At 40.2% G+C, this 25165-nt stretch overlaps 1 protein-coding gene across 3 annotated transcripts in view; it reads right to left on the bottom strand.

Annotated features, from left to right (window-relative positions):
- The window catches only part of SMARCA1 (SNF2 related chromatin remodeling ATPase 1), a 777971-nt gene that overhangs the window by 500493 nt on the left and 252313 nt on the right, over positions 1-25165 (bottom strand). Inside the window, exons 26-27 of one of the 3 annotated variants that reach the window (XM_081565724.1) lie at positions 13410-13569; positions 4886-5065 (exon numbers count right to left, since the gene is read on the bottom strand). The exons of 1 other annotated variant lie outside the window; for it this stretch is intronic. In XM_081565724.1, coding sequence (XP_081421850.1) covers positions 13438-13569 — 132 coding nt within the window. In that variant the 3' untranslated portion in view covers positions 4886-5065; positions 13410-13437. Of the gene's footprint in view, positions 1-4885; positions 5066-13409; positions 13570-25165 lie in introns of those variants that run through there. One more of the 3 variants, XM_081565728.1, reaches the window with a different exon arrangement.

Below are 25165 nucleotides of genomic sequence, written 5' to 3'. Positions count from 1 at the left end.
GAATATGCATACCACAACTAAAGATCCCACAAAGCCACAACAAAGATTGAAGATCCTGCATGCAACAACTAAGACCTGGTACAGCCAGATACATAAATATTTAAAAAATACATCATAAACACACTAAAAAAACAAACCACAGACTGGATTTACAGAGCATATAACTGGCCTAAGATAGAGATCCAGAATATGTAATGAATTTTTGCAAATCTATAAGACAAACAAGACAATAGGAAAATAGGCAAAAGACGAACAGGCATTTCAGAGATGAGGGAATTCAAATGCCCAATACACATATAAAAATACCTTCAACCTCAGTAGCTATCAAGATAGTACAAATTAAAACAGTAAGGTACCATTTGTGCTACCAGAGAAGTGCAAAGTCTGACAACACCAAACATTGTCAAGAAAATGAAAATGAACTGCATAGACATACATACCTCGTTTTTACTATGTTTCAGTTTACTATGCTTCACAGACCCTGGTTTTTTAAAAGTTGAAGGCTTGTGCTAACTCTGTGTCAAGCAAGTCTTTGGCACCATTTTTCCAACAGCATTTGCTCACTTTGTGTTTCTGTGTCACATTTTGGCACTCTTCACAGTATCTCAAACTTTTTCATCACTGTTATATTGTTATGGTGATCTGTGATCAGTGATCTTCCATGTTACTATTGTAATTGTTTGGGGGGCTCCATGAACCATATCCATATAAAGGGCAGATGTAATCGATAATGTTAAGTGTGTTTTGACTGCTCCACCAACCAGCCACTGCCCCATCTCTCTCATCTCCTTGGGCCTCCCTATTCCCCAAGACACAACAATATTGAAGCCAGTCAATAACCTACAATGGCCTCTAAGTATTCAAGTGAAAGGAAGACTCACATGTCTCACTCTTTAAATCAAATGCTAGAAATGCTTAAGCTTAGTGAAGGAGGCATGTCAAAAGCTGAGACAGTCCAAAAGCTAGTCCTCTTGAGCCAAACAGTTAGCTAAGGTATGCATGCAAAGGAAAAGTTATTGAAGGGAAATAAAAGTGCTCGTCCAGTGAACACACAAATGGTCAGACACCGAAACAGCCTTATCACCGATGTGGAGAAAGTTTTAGTGATCTGGATAGAAGATTAATCCAGCCACAACGTTCCCTGAAGCCAAAGCCTAATCCAGAGCAAAGTCCTAACTCTCTTCAGTTTCATGAAGGCTGAAAGAGACGAGGAAGCTGCAGAAGAAAAGTTTGAAGCCAGCAGAGGTTGATTTATGAGGTTTAAGAAAAGAAGCCATCTCCATCACATAAAAGTGCAAGGTGAAGCAGAAAGTGCTAAGATAACCCATGAAGGTGGCTACACTAAACAACAGATTTTTGGTGTACACAAAACAGCCTTCTATTGCAAGAAGATGTCATTTAGAACTTTCACGGCTAGAGAGAAGGTGTCAATGCCTGGCTTCAAAGCTCTTTGAAGGACAGGCTGACTCTCTTCTTAGGGGCAGATGCAGTTGAAGCCAAGGCCATTCTGAAAATCTTAGGGCCCTTTAGAATTATGCTAAATCTACTCTGTCTGTGCAGAGTAGATTTGGAAGAATAAAGCCTGGATGACAGTACATCTGTTTATGACATAGTTTACCAAATATTTTAAGCCCACTGTTGAGACTTGAAGTGAAAGTCGCTCAGTGGCGTCTGACTCTTTGCAACCCCATGGACTATACATGGAATTCTCCAGGCCAGAATACTGGAGTGGGTAGCTGTTCCCTTCTCCAGGGGATCTTCCCAACCCAGGGAGTGAACCCAGGTCTCATACATTGCAGGCAGATTCTTTACCAGCTGAGCCACTGGGGAAGCCCAAAATACTGGAGTGTGTAGCCTATCCCTTCTGCAGAGGATCTTCCTGACCTAGGAATCGAGCCAGGGTCTCCTGCATTGCAGGCAGATTCTTTACCAGCTGAGCCTACTCCTCAGAAAAAAAAAAATTCCTTTCAAAATATCACTGCTCATTGACAATGCACCTGGTCACCCAAAAGCTCTGATTGAGGTAGACTATGAGATTAGTGTTGTTTTCATCCTGCTAACACAGCATCCATCCTGCAGCTAATGGATCAAGGAGTCATTTTGACTTTCAAGTCTTGTTCATTGTCGTTGTTCAGTGGTCAAGTCATGCCCGACTCTTTGTGACCCCATGGACTGCAGCACCACAGGCTTCCCTGTCCCTCACCATCTCCCAGAGTTTGCCCAAGTTCATGTCAATTGCATCAGGGATGCCATCCAGCCATCTCATCCTCTGTTGCCCTTTCAAGTCATTATTTAAGAAATACATTTCGTACAGCTATAGTGCCATAGACAGTGAGTGATTCCTCCAATGAATATGAGAAAATTACATTGAAAACCTTCTGGAAAAGAGTCACCATTCTAGATGCTATTAAGTATATTGTGATTCATGGGAAGAGGTCAAAATAAAACATTAGCAGGAGTTTAGAAGAAGTTGATTCCAACTCTCATGGGTGACTTTGAGGGGCTCAAGATTCCAGTGGAGGAAGTAACTGCATATGCTGTAGAAATAGCAAGAGAACTAGAAGTGGAGCTTGAAGATGTGACTGAATTGCTGCAATCTCATGATAAAACCTTGGTGGATGAGGAGTGGCTTCTTATGGATAAGCAATGCAAGTGGTTTTTTGAGACAGGAACTACTCCTGGTGAAGATACTTTGAAGATGGTTGAAATGACGACAAAGAATTTAGAATATTACATAAACAGCTGACAAAGCAGGGGCAGAGTTTGACAAGATTGACTCAGATTTTGAAAGAATTCTACTGTGGGTAAATGCCATCAAACACTGCTGCATGTGACAGAGAAATTTGAGAAAAGAAGAGCCAACTGGCACAGCAAAGTTCATTGTTGTCTTATTTTGAGAAATTGTCACAGCCACCCCAACCTTCAGCAAGTACTACCCTGATCAATCAGCAGCCATGAACATCAAGGCAAGACCTTTCACCAGCCACAAGATCATAACTCACTGAAGGCTCAGATGATGGTTAGTACATTTTAGCAATAAAGTATTTTTAAATTAAGGTTTGTACATCACTTCTTTCAACAATGCTACTGCATACTTAATAGACTATAGTATAGTGGAAAAATAACTTTTATTTGCACTGGGAAAATGAAAAATTCATGTGACTCTATTGCAATATTTGCTTAGTAGCAGTAGTTTGGAACCAAAATCGCATTATCTGCAAGGCTTGCCTGTACTTTGGGATATCACATACAAGAGTCATTTGGCAATATCTAGTCAATCTGAATATGCACATTCCCTAATGCCCAGTAGTTCCACGTTTAGTCATTATCTTTGAAAAACTCTTGCACGCTTGAAAAAGTAACCTGTTCAAGGTGTTTGGCACAGCATTGTAATAGGAATCAATCTAGGTATTCATCAAAAGAGAAATGAATAATTTGTGTTATAGTCATACTGTGTAATACAAGGCAGCAGATACAATGAATGATCTAGATACATGTGTATTAACATGGGTAAATATAATCATAATGTTAAATGAAAAATGCAAGCTGCAGAATGATATGTATACAGGAAATCATTTATATGAAGTTCAGAAAACAATAATACTGTATACTGTCTTTGAACACAAATATACACAATATACTAACATGCATGGGAAGCATACACACAAACTACAGTTTACAGGATACCTGTGAGGAGAGCGGGGAGAGCAGTGTAGTCAGGGGCAACAACTCCAACCATAACACTTTTGTTTTTCTTTTTAATTTTTTATTTTGTCTTGGGGTATAGCCAATTTACGAACAATGTTGTGATAGTTTCAAGTGAACAGTTAAGGGACTCAGCCGTACATATACATGTATCCCTTCTCCACCAACACTTTTTTTTCTTACAAAAGGCAAGGCATTAGCATTTATTAACTTTGGGTTAGAGTCATGGGTATTCAGTATATTGATCTTTATATTTTTCTGTTTGAAATAGTTCATAATATTGTTCTATTTATCTGTGTCTCTTTTGATGTCTCACATACAGGGTTATCTTTATCAATTAACTAAATACCATATATATGCGTTAGTATACTGTATTGGTGTTTTTCTTTCTGGCTTACTTCACTCTGTATAATAGGCTCCAGTTTCATCCACCTCATCAGAACTGATTCGAATGTATTCTTTTTAATGGCTGAGTAATACTCCATTGTGTATATGTACCACGGCTTCCTTATGCATTCATCTGCTGATGGACATCTAGTATTATGGACTCTATGGGAGAGGGCGAGGGTGGGATGATATGGGAGAATGGCATTGAAGCATGTAAATTATCATATGTGAAACGAATCGCCAGTCCAGGTTCGATGCATGATACAGGGCACTCGGGGCTGGTGCACCGGGATGACCCGGAGGGATGGGATGGGGAGGGAGGTGGGAGGGGGGTTCTGGAAGGGGAAAACATGTACACCCATGGTGGATTCATGTCAATGTATGGCAAAACAAATACAATATTGTAAAGTTAAAAAATAGATAAATAAACTAATTTATAAATAAATAAATAAAATTAAATAAAAAAAGAAATAGTTCATAATCTAAAAATAAATAAGAGAAAATAATGGGCTTCCCAGGTGGCACTAGTGGTAAAGAACCCACCTGCCAACGCTTCTTAAGTAAGAAATGCAGGTTTGATCCCTGGGTTGGGAAGATCCCCTGGAGAAAGGAATGGCTACCTACTCCAGTATTCTTGCCTGGAGAATCCCATGGACAGAGGAGCCTGGCCAGCTACAGTCCATGAGGTCACAAAGAGTCGGACACCACTGAGCAACGTGGCACTCACGCACTACCCCCCATCAAAATGCCCACTCCAATGCACTTCTCTTATAAGCAAATTCCTACTAAAGTGTTTATCCACTCAGCAAATGTTTATTGAGTAGGCACTATATACCCATCATTTGCTTTTAAAAACAAATGATACCCGAATCTAGATGAATGAATCTCTAATATTTAAGTTTCAGTTACCAAGACAGATCAGTAGTTAAGATTTAGGAACCAGCAGGAGGAGCCTTCATGGTATCTCTCATATCTGGACAGAAAAGAGAAAGGAGTAAAAGAAAGGCAAAAAGCAAGTTAGGGAGAGTAGGCAGTGAATTTTAAAAGCAATACCTGGGAGCACCTAGAGCTCACAAAGCTGTAACCATGTTTTAGAAGAACCACTTTCTCCCTGTGAGTGGTCCCACTTCTTTTCAGATCTATCCCAGTGCTTTAACACTTTAGCAGTTTGAACGTAGGTGTTAAACCCAGGCCTTTGGTGAGCCTCAGATGCTCTCCACATAAACGCCAAAGGAGTCAGAACTACACCACATCAAAGTCAACAGGTGGAAATGTGTACCCTTCCCATGGATTTGGGAGGAAGAAGTAGATGTTTTTGAACAGGAATGTAATCTATCAGATCAATCAATGTGTATCATGTCTGTGCTACAGACCTGTCACTCTTCTGTTACCTTCCTGGCAGAGGCTAAGTCTCCTCCACTAAACTTCTAGAAATCCTCAGATGCTCTCTTTAGGGAATATTGAATCACATATTTACTGGAGTGAAGGAGATAAATGATGTTATTTGACTTGAATAGAAATGGGTCTGGGGGCAGCACATACAGACAAATTGCATCTCATTGATAGGTCAGGAATTTCACAAATTACCCAGTGACTCACCCAATGGGAAAAAAAATGTTATAAAGAACCCAGAGTGTCAAGGAAGGTGCAGAGAGGCATTCTGATCAAATGGAAATTGTTAACAGAGTTTTAGTTCCTTGTTTTAGTCACTCCTTCAGTAAATATTTCTTGACTCTCTGCTATGGGCCAGGCACTGTGCTGAGGGCACATGGTGAGCAAAACAGCTGACATACCTAAGACTGTGAAGTAGCATAAAAGAAAGCTAGTGCTGGATACATGTATATGTATGACTGAGTCCTTTTGCTTTTCACCTCAAACGATCACAACACTGTTAATCGGCTATACCCCAATACAAAATGTTTTTGCTGTTAAAAAATAAAAATTAAAGTAAAAGAAAAGAAAGACAGTGCTGTGATAGTGAATAATCATTGTAGCAGGGGAAAGCACAACTTAGGTAGAACGGTTGGGGACACCTTACTAAACAGGTAGTATTTAGGCTGAGACTTGAAGAGTGATAAAGATCTAGCCATGTGGAGAACTAGAGAAATCACATAATCAAGAGGTATAGATCAGAGTTTATTGCCTATAACATTGATGAGAAAAATTAAAAGACAAAAAGACATTATATGATTGATGCCAGGAGAAAGAAGTCTATGGTGTATAAAATGGGAAGCAAAAGAGATACAATAGCTCTTTGTCCTGCCCTTGGTGGTGGTTGGTGGTCAGTCGTTAAGTCATGTCCAACTCTTGCAACCCCACGGACTGTAGCCTGCCAGGCTCCTCTGCCCATGGGATTTCCCAGGCAAGAATACTGGAGTAGGTTGCCATTTCCTTCTCAAGGGGATCTTCCTGACCCAGGGACCAAACGTGGGCCTCTTGCATTGCAGGCAATCTCCTGTATTGCAGGCAGTTTCTTTACCAACTGAGCTATGAGGGAGGCTCCAGGGTCATATCCTCCACTGAAAGGTGCCAAAGTATATTGTACTTAGTAACGAAAGATTCATTAAAGCACTGCCCCAGCTCTGCCACTATAGAGCTAGCAGCCTCGAGTAAGCCACTTTCCCTTTCAGATCCTCAGTCTTCTAATCAGTGAGATTTCCTAAACCAGTTTTCTCCCTCAAGAATCTTGTTTGTTGGAATGTAAGTAGACGCTATGCACAAAAGACTGTAACCCTGGCTAGAGTTATTCAGGTTTCTTTACCATACTGCTTCTCAGGGACTTAAAGTGTTTTCACATAGATTGAGAACCTCTAGGAAGGAAGGAGACTGGGCTGTGTGTTTCCAAAACTCAAATGATCAAGGAACCCCTTTCACAGGTCACATTCCAGAGGTAACATTACATGGAATACACTTTGACACTCAGAACTGCTTCCCTGGCTGTTCTCAGGTCCAGTCCAGCTCCACAGGGCTCTGTGGTGAGCAAACTCACCTCGGAGGGAGGCTCTCTTGGTACCAGATTTTTTCTCAAAGAATGTAATCATACCCCAGTGAACCAAGAAGAATTAAAATAAGGTTCAATCCTAGTCCTTTTTATGCCGAAAGCTACTCTTTCTTCAGTACTATAACAGCAAGACTGTAGAGTACAGTATACATTTAGAACATAGGCTACAATTAAAAAGGAAAACAATTATCAACCAGATAGTAAAAACAAAATTACTTATCTACTGAGTTTGGGAGGGATGATGTAAAAATAAAAACAGAAACAGATGGAAAAAGACCTATGCTGAAAACCAGAAGAATGGCATAGTTTCTTATTTAAAATCACTTCCTTGTTTAATATATTCTGAGATCTTGCCAGAAGTTTAGGAAGTAATCCATGATTAAGTGTGATTAAGTGAGAAGTGTGGAACTAACTAGCTAGCCTTTCGTCTTCTTCAGGAGACCATCACGACATCAATCATTTCAGGATTATTTATTATCTTTCCTCATTTTGCACCATTTGGCCAGAAAAATGGTTAGCAATTCCTTTAAGCTACTTATAATTTACTATGTCGATGAGTGTGTCAGCTTTGTCATTTTGCAGGTTATTTCCCAGGTAATAGATATGCATTCATTCTATCTTTCTATGCTTCTGCCATTCTTAAATAAAATCCAGAGTACTGGAGCCATCCATGTGCATCCAGATAACTGAGAACATTCATTTTGTCCCCAGACTGTGTGACCTTGAGCAAGTCCTCACCCTTACTGGACCTCAATTTCCTCACTTACAAAAAAAGTGATTTGGACTAGATATGAGCTAAGTTTCTTTTGGCTCTCAAAGTCTCTGATTCTATTTTGCATTCAAATGCAAATGACTAGAAAATTATATATTTAATTTAAAAATCCCCCTTCCATCTACAAATATCCTATTTTCTAAATATATTTTTTAAGATTCTTAAACTAGCAAATTTCAGATATATAAAAAGAGAGGTAATTAACCTTAGAACATTCAGATTTACAATCATTTCATTAATTAATTTAATTTCAGATAGAAACAAAATGAAATAAAAGCCACAGTGATAACAACTTAATAGCTTATAATTTTAATTGGATGGTATAAATATCAGCTTCTCATGTGTACTACAATTTTACCAATATATTGTCTCTCACCAATAATATCGGACAAGGCGATGGCACTCCACTCCAGTACTCTTGCCTGGAAAATTCCATGGACAGAGGAGCCTGGTAGGCTGCAGTCCACGGGGTTGCGAAGAGTCAGATACGACTGACTGAGCAATTTCACTTTCACTTTTCACTTTCATGCATTGGAGAAGGAAATGGCAACCCACTCCAGTGTTCTTGCCTGGAGAATCCCAGGGACGGGGGAGCCTGGTGGGCTGCCGTCTATGGGGTCGCACAGAGTCAGACACGACTGAACCGACTTAGTAGCAGCAGCAGCAGCAGCACTAATAATATTTTAACCAATTGCTAGTATTTTTTAAGCATCTATGTATGGAATGCCCATTCTGGTACTAGTTGCTGCAGAGGATTCAAATAAATTTCACTGATTTCAGAAAGCTTCACTTGGTGTTGGGGAAGCAAAACTTATTCTCAAGAAACAATTAGAGACTAATATCAGACAATATATAATTAGGTGCCAAATTGTGTGGTATAAGTGAGCAGTTCTCAAATTTTTTACCCTCTACAACATGTACAATGAATAATGTTCCCTATACTTGGAATAGAGTAGGGACTCAATAAATATTTATTCAATAAATATATGAATTAAACTTACATGCTTAGCATAATCATATACATTTGAATAAGAGTGATTGAAAGGGATGTCCACTGTAGGACTAACCCACATGAATACACATACATATACATATACCCATATATGTGTGTGTATGTTAGTCACTGTGACTCTTTGTGACCACATGGACTGTAGCCCACCAGACTCCTCTGTCTATGGAATTCTCCAGGCAAGACTACTAGAGTGGGTTGCCATTCCCTTCTCCAAGGGATCTTCCTGAACCAGGGATCAAACTCAGGTCTCTTGCATTGCAGGCATGTTCTTTGCCATCTGAGCCACCAGGGAAGCCCCATATACATATATATAATCCTTTCCCCAAATAAATTATTATTATTATTACCAAATTAAAACACATCTCACAATTGGTACTGCAATGTCATGGTTGAGAACACTTGGCAGAGACTGTAGGTCTCATAAGAGCTCAGAGAAGATGAAGATCACTAGAGAATGAAGTAGTTCCCAAGTGACTTCATGGAGGCAAAGGAAAAGGGAAGACTTCTTGAAAATGAGTAGGATGGATAGGCCATGGGGAGTGAGGAGGAGAGAATAAACACGAGGTGAGCCAGAAGCAGTAACGATGCAAACGAAGTAGAAGATCTTTGTCACGGAGCAATAGGAGACAGGTTTGGATAGATAAGGTAGAACCAGTTTACGGCAGGCCATAAAAACCAGGCTGAAGCACTCAGAGTTGATCCCAGTGGCAACAGGGATCAACAGGGATTGGAGAGACTCAAGCAAAATCCAGCAGAAAAGGGACTTATGAGCTGTGTGTGTATCTATCAGTTCAGTTCAGTCGCTCAGTCGTGTCCGACTCTTTGCGACCCCATGAATTGCAGCACGCCAGGCCTCTCTGTCCATCACCAACTCCCGGAGTCTACCCAAACCCATGTCCATCGAGTCGGTGATGCCATCCAACCATCTCATCCTCTGTCGTCCCCTTCTCCTCCCGCCCTCAATCCTACCCAGCATTAGGGTCTTTTCCAATGAGTCAACCCTTCGCATGAGGTGCCCAAAGTATTGGAGTTTCAGCTTCAACATCAGACCTTCCAATGAACACCGAGGATTGATCTCTTTTAGGATGGATTGATTGGATCTCCTTGCAGTCCAAGGGACTCTCAAGAGTCTTCTCCAACACCACAGTTCAAAAGCATCAATTCTTCGGTGCTCAGCTTTCTTCACGTCCAACTCTCACATCCATACATGACCACTGGAAAAACCATAGCCTTGACTAGACGGACTTTTGTTGGCAAAGTAATGTCTCTGCTTTTAAATATGCTATCTAGGTTGGCCATAACCTTCCTTCCAAGGAGTAAGCGTCTTTTAATTTCATGGCTGCAATCACCATCAGCAGTGATTCTGGAGCCCCAAAAAATAAAGTCTGACACTGTTTCCACTGTTTCCCCATCTATTTCCCATGAAGTGATGGGACCAGATGCCATGATCTTAGTTTTCTGAATGTTGAGCTTTAAGCCAACTTTTTCACTCTCCTCTTTCACCTTCATCAAGAGGCTCTTTAGTTCTTCCCTTTCTGCCATAAGGGTGGTGTCATCTGCATATCTGAGGTTATTGATATTTCTCCCGGCAATCTTGATTCCAGCTTGTGTTTCTTCCAGCCCAGCGTTTCTCATGATGTACTCTGCATATAAGTTAAATAAGCAGGGTGACAATATACAGCCTTGACATACTCCTTTTCCTATTTGGAACAAGTCTGTTGTTCCATGTCCAGTTCTAACTGTTGCTTCCTGACCTGCATACAGGTTTCTCAAGAGACAGGTCAGATGGTCTGGAATTCCCATCTCTTTCAGAATTTTCCACAGTTTATTGTGATCCACACAGTCAAAGGCTTTGGCATAGTTAATAAAGCAGAAATAGATGTTTTTCTGAAACTCTCTTGCTTTTTCGATGATCCAGTGGATATTGGCAATTTGATCTCTGGTTCCTCTGCCTTTTCTAAAACCAGCTTGAACATCTGGAAGTTCACGGTTCACATATTGCTGAAGCCTGGCTTGGAGAATTTTGAGCATTACTTTACTAGCATGTGAGATGAGTGCAATTGTGCAGTAGTTTGAGCATTCTTTGGCATTGCCTTTCTTTGGGATTGGAACGAAGACTGACCTCTTCCAGTCCTGTGGCCACTGCTGAGTTTTCTAGATTTGCTGGCATATCGAGTGCAGCACTTGCACAGCATCACCTTTGAGGATTTGAAATAGCTCAACTGGAATTCCATCACCTCCACTAGCTTTGTTCGTAGTGATGCTTTCTAAGGCCCACTGGACTTCACATTCCAGGATGTCTGGCTCTAGGTGAGTGATCACACCATCGTGATTATCTGGGTCGTGAAGATCTTTTTTGTACAGTTCTTCTGTGTATTCTTGCCACCTCTTCTTAATATCTTCTGCTTCTGTTAGGTCCATACCATTTCTGTCCTTTATCGAGCCCATCTTTGCATGAAATGTTCCTTTGGTATCTCTAATTTTCTTGAAGAGATCTCTAGTCTTCCCCAATCTGTTGTGTTCCTCTATTTCTTTGCACTGATTGTTGAGGAAGGCTTTCTTATCTCTCCTTGCTATTCTTTGGAACTCTGCATTCAGATGGGAATATCTTTCCTTTTCTCCTTTGCTTTTCACTTCTCTTCTCTTGCAAGCTATCTGTAAGGCCTCCTCAGCAGCCATTTTGCTTTTTTGCATTTCTTTTCCATGGGGATTTTCTTGATCCCTGTCTCCTGTACAATGTCACGAACCTCTGTCCATAGTTCATCAGGCACTCTGTCTATCAGGTCTAGACCCTTAAATCTATTTGTCACTTCCACGGTATACTCATAAGGGATTTGATCTAGGTCATACCTGAATGGTCTAGTGGTTTTCCCTACTTTCTTCAATTTAAGTCTGAATTTGGCAATAAGCAGTTCATGATCCGAGCCACAGTCTGCTCCCGGTCTTGTTTTTGCTGATTGTATAGAGCTTCTCCATCTTTGGCTGCAAAGAATACAATCAATCTGATTTTGGTGTTGACCATCTGGTGATGTCCACGTGTAGAGTCTTCTCTTGTGTTGTTGGAATAGAGTGTTTGCTATTACCAGTGCGTTCTCATGGCAAAACTCTATTAGCCTTTGCCCTGCTTCATTCTGTACTCCAAGGCCAAACTTGCCTGTTACGCCAGGTGTTTCTTGACTTCCTACTTTTGCATCCCAGTCCCCTATAATGAAAAGGACATCTTTTTTGGGTGTTAGTTCTAAAAGGTCTTGTAGGTCTTCATAAAATCGTTCAACTTCAGCTTCTTCGGCATTACTGGTTGGGACATAGACTTGGATTACCGTGATATTGAATGGTTTGCCTTGGAAACGAACAGAGATCATTCTATCATTTTTGAGATTGCATCCAAGTACTGCATTTCAGACTCTTTTGTTGACCATGATGGCTACTCCATTTCTTCTAAGGGATTCTTGCCCACAGTAGTAGATATAATGGTCATCTGAGTTAAATTCACCCATTCCAGTCCATCTTAGTTCGCTGATTCCTAGAACGTCGATGTTCACTCTTGCCATCTCCTGTTTGACCACGTCCAATTTGCCTTGATTCATGGACCTAACATTCCAGGTTCCTATGCAATATTGCTCTTTACAGCATCGGACTTTGCGTCTGTCACGTCACATCCACAGTTGGGTATCGTTTTTGCTTTGGCTCCATCCCATCATTCTTTCTGGAGTTATTTCTCCACTGATCTCCATTAGTATATTGGGCACCTACTGTCCTGGAGAGTTCATCTTTCAGTGTCCTATATTTTTGCCTTTTCATACTGTTCATGGGGTTCTCAAGGCAAGAATACTGAAGTGGTTTGCCATGCCCTTCTCCAGTGGACCACAATCTGTCAGACCTCTCCACCATGACCCATCCATCTTGGGTGGCCCCACACGGCATGGCTTAGTTTCATTGAGATAGACAAGGCTGTGGTCCATGTGATCAGATTAGCTAGTTTTCCCTGTCAGCAGCCACCCCCAGCCCCCTGGCCGCGGCCCGGCCTAGCCGCTGTCGGTCGCCGCCCCCGGCCCCCGGCCCCATAGTTTAGCGTGTATCTATGTTCAAATGTAAAAGAGATGGAGTGGAAAAGATGAGCAGGGCGAGATTTCTCTTTTTTATAGGCCTTTCCTAAAGGGGTGGCAACTGAAGCCTAACCTTTTAACTCCATTTTATGAGGTTTCATATATTTTATTTAATGTTAAACTGATTTATACCCAGAAGGGTTATATGCAAATGGCACAATCAAATAAAATAAAGGAAGACACATGTGCACAAGTTTGTGTGCATCTGTACGTGTTTATAGACAAATCCTTCAGTTACATTTGACTGTGCTTCTTGTAGGAGTGCCAGTTTCCACCCACACCCCAGTCTTCCTGGATTCAGTCAGGAAGGCAGAATTAACAGCACACATCAATTTGGGGAGTTGATGGCCCATTATTTGATCTAAAACAACTTGAACAGTATAAAAAAAGGCTGCTCTAAGAAGAAAAGGGAGATTAGTCACATACCCACTTTGCTGGCTCCCATGCTGTGCTTTCAACTACAGACTGTATTTCTTTTTTTCCATCTTAAAATCAAATTTCTTAAAAGCTTGCCATTGTATCTTAATGCAATCGCTTGTATTCTCCCTTTGGGAAGGAAGAAGACTTTACAGGGACTTTCATTACCCTGTAACAGAGAAACAGAAAGTATTCTTTAGCTGGAGTGTGTGTGTGTGTTGGGAGGGGGTGACATACAGGGGGTGATAAGAGAATGAAGTGTTGGCCTTTCTTACCTCATGATCCCAACCCTAACTACACAGAGACCACCTAGATTCTGTCGGGGTTCGGTGGCAGAGGCACTTGGTCATAAGTGCAGGAGAAGAATTAGAAGAAAAAAGAAATAAGCCTTTGAATTTTTAAGGCATTTTATCCTTTATATCCTTTATCCCATTTAATCTTCATCCTACTCACACGTGATAGAAAGGTCAGGGATTGTTTTCTCCTTTCTTTGACAAACGAAGAAACTGAGATAAAGAAAGCTTGAGTGACGTATCTAAGATCTCACAGACAGGTCATATACGTACTTTTAAAAACAACTTGATTGAGATACAATTCACTACCATAAATTTCACCATTTTAAAGTGTACCATTCTGTGTTTTTTCGTGTATTCACAAAATTTTCCAAGCATCACTGCTATCTAATTCCAAAACATTTTATCATCTTAAATAGAAATCTCATACCCATTAGCAATAACTTTCTAGTTCCAACCTCCTCCCAAGCCCTGGGAAAGACTACCCAACTTTCAGTCTCTATAGATGTGTGTATCCTAGATATTTCATATGAATGGAATCATACAATGCATGATGGCCTTTTGTGTCAGGTGTCTTTCACTTAATGTTTTCAAGGTTCATCCATGTAGTAACAAGCATCATGTTTTTCTGTGTCCAAATAATAATAATATTAAATGTATATATATGCATATACACATACGGTGGTGGTTCTTTAGTCGCTAAGTCATGTCCGACTCTTGCGACCCCATGGGCTGAAGCCTGCCAGGCTCCTCTGTCCATGGGATTCTCCAGGCAAGAATATTTTGAGTGGGTTGTCATTTCCTTCTCCAGGGGATCTTCCTGACCCAGGAATCGAACCTGGGTCTCCTGCATTGCAGGCAGATTCTTTACTGACTGAGCTACGAGGCAAGCCCAACAGATAAGATGAAAGCAAACAGCATTCAGAACTTCCTCAACCAGGAATCAAACCTGCAGCCCCTGCAGTGGGACCATGGAGTCTTAACCACTGGACCATCAGGGAAGTCCATATATACATATGCATAAGTATATATATATATATATATATATATATATATATATATATATTTTTATATATATATATATTTTTATATATATATATATATATATGTAACACTTTTTTATCCTTTCATCAGTTGATGGAAAACATACTTCTCAAAGATTTTGACCATACAGAGAATCTAATTTCAGATTCTAGGTTCAAAGAATATACCTTTAAGACAGAGAGAAAAGCATCTGTGAGGGTTACTTTTGTGTCAACCTGACTGTCCAAGGGGTGCCCAGATGAAACATTTTTTCAGAGTGTGTCTATAAGGATGCTTCCAGGTGAGATTAGCATTTTGAATCAGTGGACTCTGTAAAGTAGATCACCCTCCTCAATATGCATGGACATCATCCAGTCTCCTGAGGTCCTGAATAGAACAAAAGGGTCTGGGAAGGAGGAATCCACCCTTTTTGTGGGTGGCCAGCAGGAGCTGGCCTCCTGAGCTGGGACACCAGTCTTGCTCTGTCCTTGGACTGGGATTTATACCATTGATTCCTCTGGTTCTCAGGCCTTCAGATTCAGACTAGAATGACACCACCTGCTTTCCTGGGCCTCCAGCTTATAGATGGCAGATTGTAGGACTTCTCAGACTCCATAATTGTGTGAGCCAATTCCTCACAGTAGTGAGGATATACCAGGTCCTATTGCATGTGCATGCTAAGTTGCTTCTGCTGTGTCTGACTCTTTGCGACCCTATAGACCATAGCCCTCCAGGCTTCTCTGTCCATGGGATTCTCCAAGCGAGAATACTGGAGTGGGTTGCCATTTCCTACTCCAGGGGATCTTCCCAATCCAGGGATTGAATCTGCATCTCTTACATCTCCTGCATTGGCAGGCAGGTTCTTTACTACTAGCACCATCTACTAGTTCATATCAAATGTTGACATATATGAACCAGTAGGATACATACATACACACACACACACACACATATGATACATATTTCCTATAGGTTCTCTGGACAACACTGACTAATACTCCATCCAAAGGAGAATAATGACCCTAGGCCCTCAATGGAAACATCTCTTGAGCCAAGACTCAGATTCTGATTCAGATCTTGTGAAAAGAAAAAGTAGGCAGGAGTATTAGTAAATGTAACCAGATTCTAAGCTTCACAAAGCTGTTTAGAGGTTTTCAGGAGATGCAGAGGGACATTATTTTTTAATTTATTTATTTTTAATTGGAGGATAATGGCTCAGAGGGACACTATTAATAAACATCCTGACTTGGATGAAACTGGCTCAGTACTATAGTGGTCCTGATAAAGCCGTATGTCCAATTGGGAAGGGCTGGAAGAGACAGAGGCATGTGGCTAATAATCTTTACTTATTTCAAAAGAACACATCACTGAGAAAATAGTTTCTACTGGGCTCCATAACTTCAAATAAATATTTCTACATTTCTCAATGTCTGTCTTTACCTTATCATGTACATTTCCCTTCTGCTCCTATCCCTCAAGCACCTCCCACTTTCAGTTCTCAACCTTTAGATGGTACACTTTACTATACCATCCACCTCACACTCACATACCCAACAGCTGTCAGATTGGGACAGAAAAAGTTTGAATCTTGGAGTAAGTTGAAGCATTGCAGCAGCAGCAGCAGAGAGCTGAGAGGCCTTCTGGGTTTCTATTGGCCCGTGGATCCACCTTAATGGAACCCTTACTACTTAAAGTATCCTGTATTGACAAGGTAATCATATCATTTGTGAGGTTTGAGAAAGACATCTGGGTCTTTCTAGGGTTGAAGAACACATTTTCAAGAAATTTTTGAAAAGATTAAGACCATCAGAAGATCCAAAATAGGACCAACATCTACTTTAACAGAGACTAGTAAGAATCTCTGTGGCCAAACACATCCTGCTAAGATGCACATGGAAGGCTTGAAGTAAAGCATTTCCTAAGATGCAAAGGACCAAAAGGAAGCTTCTACAGGTCATTGTGTTGTTCAGGAAGCCTTGGGAAAACAAAGGGGAAAATATGGTATAAGAAAATCAAATCCCTTTAGCATTAGTCTCCTTTAATGAAAAGAATTCTTGAATATGTTGCAGGTAAACAGAGCTCCTACAAAGGAAACTCCACCTTCTTTGCTTAACTCTCCAAGATGTTTTCTCTTCATTTTAGATGGAACTTTCATGGACGTTCTGTCATAATATTTTGTTCTAAAGTTTTGCTGTTCCCTTTGGTCTTTTTCTCAAAGTGCTTATGATCTAACAATATAAAATGTGGGAAGGAAACTCTTTATATAAAATTGCCAACCATGGAATCTTTTGGCAAACAAAATCATCGATTTATCATGGGAATAATCCTCCCCTAATTTGTATATTTATTGACTATGCCAAAGCCTTTGACTGTGTGGACCACAACAAACTCTGGAAAATTCTGAAAGAGATGGGAGTACCAGACCACCTGACGTGCCTCATGAGAAACCTGTATGCAGGTCAGGAAGCAACAGTTAGAACTGGACATGGAACAACAGACTGGTTCCAAATAGGGAAAGGAGTACGTCAAGGCTGTACATGGTCACCCTGCTTATTTAAATTATATGCAGAGTACATCATGAGAAATGCTGGGCTGGATGAAGCACAAGCTGGAATCAAGATTGCCGGGAGAAATATCAATAACCTCAGATATGCAGATGACACCACCCTTATGGCAGAAAGCAAAGAACTAAAGAGTCTCTTGATGAAAGTGAAAGAGGAGAGAGAAAAAGTTGGCTTAAAACACAACACTCAGAAAATTAAGATCATGGCATCAGGTCACATCACTTCATGGCAAATAGACGGGGAAACAGTGGAAACAGTGAGAGACTTTATTTTTGAGGGCTCCAAAATCACTGCAGATGGTGACTGCTGCCATGAAATTAAAAGACCCTTACTACTTGGAAGAAAAGCTATTACCAACCTAGACAGCATATTAAAAAGCAGAGACATTACTTTGCCAACAAAGGTCCGTCTAGTCAAGGCTATGGTTTTTCCAGTAGTCATGTATGGATGTGAGAGTTGGACTATAAAGAAAGCTGAGCACCGAAGAATTGATGCTTTTGAACTGTGGTGTTGGAGAAGACTCTTGAGAGTCCCTTGGACTGCAAGGAGATCCAACCAGTTCATCCTAAAGGAAATCAGTCCTGAATATTCATTGGAAGGATTGTTGTTGAAGCTGAAACTCCAATATTTTGGCCACCTGATATGAAGAACTGACTCCTTGGAAAAGACCCTAATGCTGGGAAAGATTGAAGGCAGGAGGAGAAGGGGCTGACAGAGGACAAGATGGTTGGATGGCATCACCAACTCAATGGACTTGAGTTTGAGTAAACTCCGGGAGTTGGTGATGGACAGGGAGGACTGGCGTGTTGCAGTCCATGGGGTCGCAATGAGTTGGACGTGATGGAGCAACTGAAATGAACTGAACTGAACTGAATTTGTATATTCCCTAGGGTTGGATTAGTATAGTATAGTTTCTTTTTTAAACAATATTTATTTATGTATTTATTTGGCTGTGCCAGGTCTTAGTTGCAGCATACAGGATCTTTGTTGGGGTATGTAAGATCTTTAACTGTCGCATGCAAACTCTTTAGCCGTGGCATGTGGAGTCTAGTTCCCTGACCAGGGACTGAACCCAGGCCTTCTGCATTGAGAGTGTGAAGTCTTTGTCACTGGACCACCAGGGAAGTCCCAATACAGTATAGTTTCTTAAAGGAAGACCTATTTGAGTGAGTGTAAAACTGAAACAATGCAGTAGTGTCCTGAAAGCAAAGGGTCTCCTTTTAAGGCAACCTAACCAAACATACAGGTAGAGCACAAATAGAAATTCACACATGACTTCTTCTCCATCCCAACAAGGCCTTGCTGACCCCATTTACCTCTTACTCAGGATCCTACTCTCTGTTGCAGTAAGTAAGAAATAATGGATTTGATAACCAGATTAAACTAACCATGAGTGATGTTATTTTTCTGTGACATGCAGTTTTCACCCAGTTTAAATACAGATTTCTTTGGCAAGAGCCTTAAGTTCAGTTCAGTTCAGTTCAGTCGCTCAGTCATGTCCGACTCTTTGCGACCCCATGGACTGCAGCACGCCAGGCCTCCCTGTCCATCACCAACTCCCGGAGTTTACTCAAACTCATGACCATTGAGTCGGTGATGCTATCCACCATCTCATCCGCTGTTGGCCTCTTCTCCTCCTGCCTTCAATCATTCCCAGCATCAGGGTCTTTCCCAAGGAGTCAGCTCTTCACATCAGGTGGCCAAAGTATTGGAGTTTCAGCTTCAACAACAGTCCCTCCAATGAACATTCAGGACTAATTTCCTTCAGGATGGACTGGTTGGATCTCTTTGCAGTCCAAGGGACTCTCAAGAGTCTTCTCCAACACCACAGATCAAAAGCATCAATTCTTTGGAGCTCAGCTTTCTTCACAGTCCAACTCTCACATCCATACATGACTACTGGAAAAACCGTAGCCTTGACTAGATGGACCTTTGTTGGCAAAGTAATGTCTCTGCTTTTTAATATGCTATCTAGGTTGGTCATAACTTTTCTTCCAAGGAGTAAGCATCTTTTAATTTCATGGCAGCAGTCACCATCTGCAGTGATTTTGGAGCCCCCCAAAATAAAGTCTCTCACTGTTTTCACTGTTTCCCCATCTATTTGCCATGAAGTGATGGGACCTGATGCGATGATCTTAGTTTTCTGAATGTTATGTTTTAAGCCAACTTTTTCTCTCTCCTCTTTCACTTTCACAAAGAGGCTCTTTAGTTCTTCTTTGCTTTCTGCCATAAGGGTGGTGTCATCTGCATATCTGAGGTTATTGATATTACTCCTGCCAATCTTGATTCCAGCTTGTGCTTCATCCAGCCCAGTGTTTCTCATGATGTACTCTGCATAGAAGTTAAATAAACAGGGTGACAATATACAGCCTTGACGTATTCCTTTCCCTATTTGCAACCAGTCTGTTCCATGTCCAGTTCTAACTGTTGCTTTCTGACCTGCACACAGATTTCTCAAGGGGCAGATCTGGTGTTCTGGCATTCCCAACTCTCAAAATTTTCTAGAGTTTGTTGTGATCCACACAGTCAAAGGCTTTGGCATAGTCAATAAAGCAGAAATAGATGTTTTCCTGAAACTCTGTTGCTTTTTCAATAATCCAATGGATGTTGGCAATATGATCTCTGGTTCCTCTGCCTTTTCTAAAACCAGCTTGAACATCCGGAAGTTCACGGTTCACGTACTGTTGAAGCCTGGCTTGGAGGATTTTGAACATTACTAGCGTGTAAGATGAGTGCAGTTGTGCAGTAGTTTGAGCATTCTTTGGCATTGCCTTTCTTTGGGATTGGAAGGAAAACTGACGTTTTCCAGTCCTGTGGCCACTGCTGAGTCTTCCAAATTTGCTGGCATATTGAGTGCAGCACTTTCACAGCATCATCTTTTGGGATTTGAAATAGCTCAACTGGAATTCCATCACCTCCACTAGCTTTGTTCGTAGTGATGCTTCCTAAGGCCCACTTGACTTCGCATTCCAGGATGTCTGCCTCTAGGTGAGTGATCACACCATCATGATTATCTAGGTTGTGAAGATCTTTTTTGTTTATTTCTTCTGTGTATTCTTGCCACCTCTTCCTAATATCTTCTGCTTCTGTTAGGTCCATACCATTTCCATACCATTGAGCCCATCTTTGCTTGAAATGTTCCCTTGGTACCTTTAATTTTCTTGAAGAGATCTCTAGTCTTTCCCATTCTATTGTTTTCCTCTCTTTCTTTGCACTGATCACTGAGGAAGGCTTTCTTATCTCCCCTTGCTATTCTTCGGAACGCTGCATTCAAATGGGTATATCTTTCCTTTTCTCCTTTGCTTTTCACTTCTCTTCTTTTCACAGCTATTTGTAAGGCCTCCTCAGACAGACATTTTTCCTTTTTTAAATTTCTTTTTCTTAGAGATGGTCTTGATCTCTGTCTCATGTACAATGTCACAAACCTCCATCCATAGTTCTTCAGGCACTCTGTCTATCAGATCTAGTCCCTTAAGTCTATTTCTCACTTACACTGTGTAATTGTAAGGGATTTGATTTAGGTCATACCTGAATGGTCTAGTGGTTTTCCCTACTTTCTTCAATTTAAGTCTGAATTTGGCAATAAGGAGTTCATGATCTGAGCCACAGTCAGCTCCCAGTCTTGTTTTTGCTGACTGGATAGAGCTTCTCCATCTTTGGCTGCAAAGAATATAATCAATCTGATTTCAGTATTGACCATCTGGTGATGTCCATGTGTAGAATCTTCTCTTGTGTTGTTGGAAGAGGGTGTTTGCTATGACCAGTATGCTTTCTTGGCAAAACTCTATTAGCCTTGCCCTGCTTCATTCTGTACTCCAAGGCCAAGTTTTCCTGTTACTCCAGGTGTTTCTTGACTTACTACTTTTGCATTCCAGTCTCCTATAATGAAAAGGACATCTTTTTTGGGTGTTAGTTCTAAAAGGTCTTGTAGGTCTTCGTAGAATCATTCAACTTCAGCTTCTTCGGCATTACTGGTAGGGGCATAGACTTGGATTACTGTGATATTGAATGGTTTGCCTTGGAAACAGAGATCATTCTATCATTTTTGAGATCGCATCCAAGTACTGCATTTCGGACTCTTTTGTTGACTATGAGGGCTACTCCATTTCTTCTAAGGGATTCTTGCCCACAGTAGTAGATATAATGGTCATCTAATTAAATTCACCCATTCCACTCATTTTAGTTCACTAATTCCTAAAATGTCAACATTCACTCTTGCCATCTCCTGTTTGACCACATCCAATTTGCCTTGATTCATGGACCTAACAGTCCAGGTTCCTATGCAATATTGCTCTTCACAGCATTGGACTTTACTTTCATTTCCATCACATCCACAACTGGGTGTTGTTGTTGCTTTGGCTCTGTCTCTTCCTTCTTTCTGGAGTTATTTCTCCACTGATCTCCAGTAGCATATTGGGCACCTACCAACCTGGGGAGTTCATCTTTCCGTGTCTTATATTTTTGCCTTTTCATATTGTTCATGGGGTTCTCAAGGCAAGAATACTGAAGTGGTTTGCCATTCCCTTCTCCAGTGGACCACATTTTATCAGAACTTTTCACCATGACCTGTCTGTCTTGGGTTATAAAGAGCCTTAGGTGGGATGTTTAACATGTAAAACTGATGAGGATCCCTTCAGACAGAGTGATGAGGAAAAGACCTTTAGATTGAGGACTCCTGACACGCTTTGCATCACCTATCAAGTCTACCTAATGTATAAAGCCAATCTTGTTCATGGATTGCAGTGTTCCCCAAATTCAGCCATCCATATCCACCTTCACAATTCTTTAATTACATCAACTGCCAGTACTATGATTTTCCATTCATTATGTGCCAGCAGTACTATTATTTACTCAATACCTTCTTTAAATTAGCTTTTATTCAAATATGTACTTTAGTCTCATTCTATGCTAGAATATCTAAAAAATCATGGGTCTTTGTGCCAGCCATATGAAATCTTTTAGGTCATATATAGATGAACATTTTTATTTCCAATATTTATGTATTTATTAGGAAAACCTAAAAATAATCCAAATAACCCCCCAAAATCAAGATAAAAAAGAATTTAATATATTATTATTAGCGGGTATACCACACTTTGGGAAACTCTAATCTAGTTCAGCCCCATCATTTTGAAAATCATGAGTGTATCAAAGATAAATAAGCAACTATAAGAGATTTGAGTGATTATCTCATGAAGCATATGATATTAGGAAGTATTTCATATGTCATTGTTATATTTTATTAGGAAGTATTTTGTTTCGTTAGGAAGTAACACAGATGTTTGAATTCTGAAACAAAGATAGGATCATTTGACTTGCAGTGTTTCAAATGTGCTGACTTGGCATTGAAATGATTATTCTTTAGCTGTACTTTAAGATTTCTCTCTTACTAAATTCCTGCAATAGCCTTGCAAGCTGTTTAAAGTCTTGTTTACAACTCTAAGCACTGCTCCTACGTTCTCCAGGTATAAACACGCTTTAAACATCAGAAAGAATGTTAACGCATATATATGAAATCTAGAAAGATGGTACTGATGAACCTATTTATAGAGCAGGAATACACAGACGTAGAGAATAGACTGTGGACACAGTGGGGGAAAGAAAAGGTGGGACGAACTGAGAGAGTAGCATTAACATATATACATTACCATGTGTGAAATGGCTAGCTAGTGGGAAGCTGCTGCAGAGCACAGGGAGCTCAGCTTGGTGCTCTGTGATGACCTAGAGGGGTGGGAAGGGGCCGAGTAGGGGGGAAAGAGGCTCAAGAGGGAGGGGATACATGTATCGTATTGCTGATTCACATTGTACAGCAGAAACTAACGACGTTGTAAAGCAATTATACTGCAATGTAAAATGTATTTTAAAAAACAGAAAAAAAGATAAATGTATAAACGCCAAAAAAATGCATAGAGTTCAAAAAGATCTTAAGGGCTTTTCTGCATGCCCAGCATCGGCAGGAGTGACACTGAACAACCGGGCCCTGATATTCTACAGCAAACTGTCAGCAACGATTGAGCAGGCTTCTCTGAAGGCTCTGGAGCTCCCAAACACTGACGGTTAGTCAAGCGTGCCCTGTGTCAAACTCAAACTCCAGCTCATATAATAAAGTTTACATTAAAAGTCAAGCTTTTGATGAATGTCACACTTGGAAGCCAATTAAATGGGCTGAAAGGAAGACACAATTTCCCATTGTCTAATTGACTTGCAGCACCTTCGAGGTAATAAATTTGTCACATTGAATTATTAATGAGAAACGAATATTTGACCTGCTGCCTTGAATGGAAAACAGTTCATTATCTGAAAGCATTGTTGCCGCCAAATAATGGGTCTGGCATTAGTGGAGTTTAGGGACAATATAACACAAAATTTTATTTTTTTTCATCACTGTATTTCTCATACCATAAATCTCTTTAAAACAAAATCTTATGATCATTTTAATGGGCAGAAATGGTACCTCCTAATATTTGGAGCTGAATTTTGCATTCATTTTCATTGTCATAGATGTTAAGGTTTCTGCAATAGTTTCAAATACTCAAATATAGACTAGCAGTTAGGAAAAAGAGTTCTGCAGATCTTTTTATTTTTTCAACATTTTCTTTACATCAAGTCCTTTGTTTACTTTTTACACCTCCTAAGCCATAATATCCATGAACTCATGGGGTTGATATATGAGTTGTAATGTTTTTCAACTGTGTATCAAACTAAATATGTGACTATTAAAATATAAAATATAGACCTGTGTACCACATACAACTATCACTTATGTTCTTTGAGTGTCACTGCACATACCACATTTTTTGAAACCCTGCATTAAAAAACACATATTAAAGTGAGTTCTTGAGAAAATAAGGGAGGAATAAAATATGTAATATACAAAATCAAAATTTCAAAACATTATTTGGAGAAGAGACTTGGGATCTATTTAATTGTTACTCTTTTATTAAGAAATCCACTACCCTGTATAGCACAGTGAACTCTACTCAGTATTCTATAATAACTTATATGAGAAAAGAATCTGAAAAGAATGTATATACATACATACATACATACATATATATATATATATATATACATGATTCACTTTGCTGTACACCTGACACAACACTGTAAGTCAACTATAGTCCAATAAAATGTTTTTAAAGTATAATTTTCCTGTACCCATTTCATCCTACCCAAAATATGCTTTATTCCTTTCCAGAAGTTTTTAAAAAATTTTATAAAGATAAGAATAGAAATATACTACCACCACCCCATCCCACTCCACCAAACTCTGTTCTCCGCTTTTTTTTTAAGCTGTGCATATTCTTCCCTCTGAAAGTCTTCCCTGACTCCTACAATCAGTTGTGATCTTGTTTTCTTCTGAAATCCCATAAGAGTGTGTACTCTTTTTAAGACCCTTATCCTATTCTGACATCAGCTATAGTTATGTCTGAACTGCACCTATTCCTCTCATAGGTGGCAATAAATAGTCTTTGGCTTGAAAGAGTAGGGCACAAACCAGGATACTTTGCCAAGGCTAGCTAACCTCACAAAATTTTGTTTATTGGCAAACTTGAATGGCGATTATCTGAACACTGAGACTGTGTCCAGACACAGAAAATTATGATGAAGGTATTGGAGGGTTGAATGAACATATAGAGACAGTGTATCTTGTATTGGATACTGAGAGTCTCATTTCAGCTTCTGTTATAAGTGGCAGTGTGTAGCTTTTTGCAATGCTCTTTCCATAGGCCTGCCTACTGGGACAACATATCTTACTTGATGGGTTCAGCAAGTAGCAATTAGGTGTTTTTTTTAAAAATAGGCCACATTTCTTGATCATGTCTGGGCTGTATTCATTATGCTCCCTCCCTCGACATCAATAAGTCAATTTTAAAGAGCATCG

Source organism: Giraffa tippelskirchi, chromosome X (genome assembly GCF_054371585.1).
Source record: "Giraffa tippelskirchi isolate mGirTip1 chromosome X, T2T-mGirTip1v1.2.pri, whole genome shotgun sequence".
Taxonomy (NCBI): domain Eukaryota; kingdom Metazoa; phylum Chordata; class Mammalia; order Artiodactyla; family Giraffidae; genus Giraffa; species Giraffa tippelskirchi.
Note: the sequence above shows the minus strand (reverse complement) of the source record. Positions and strands in the feature narration are given on the sequence as shown.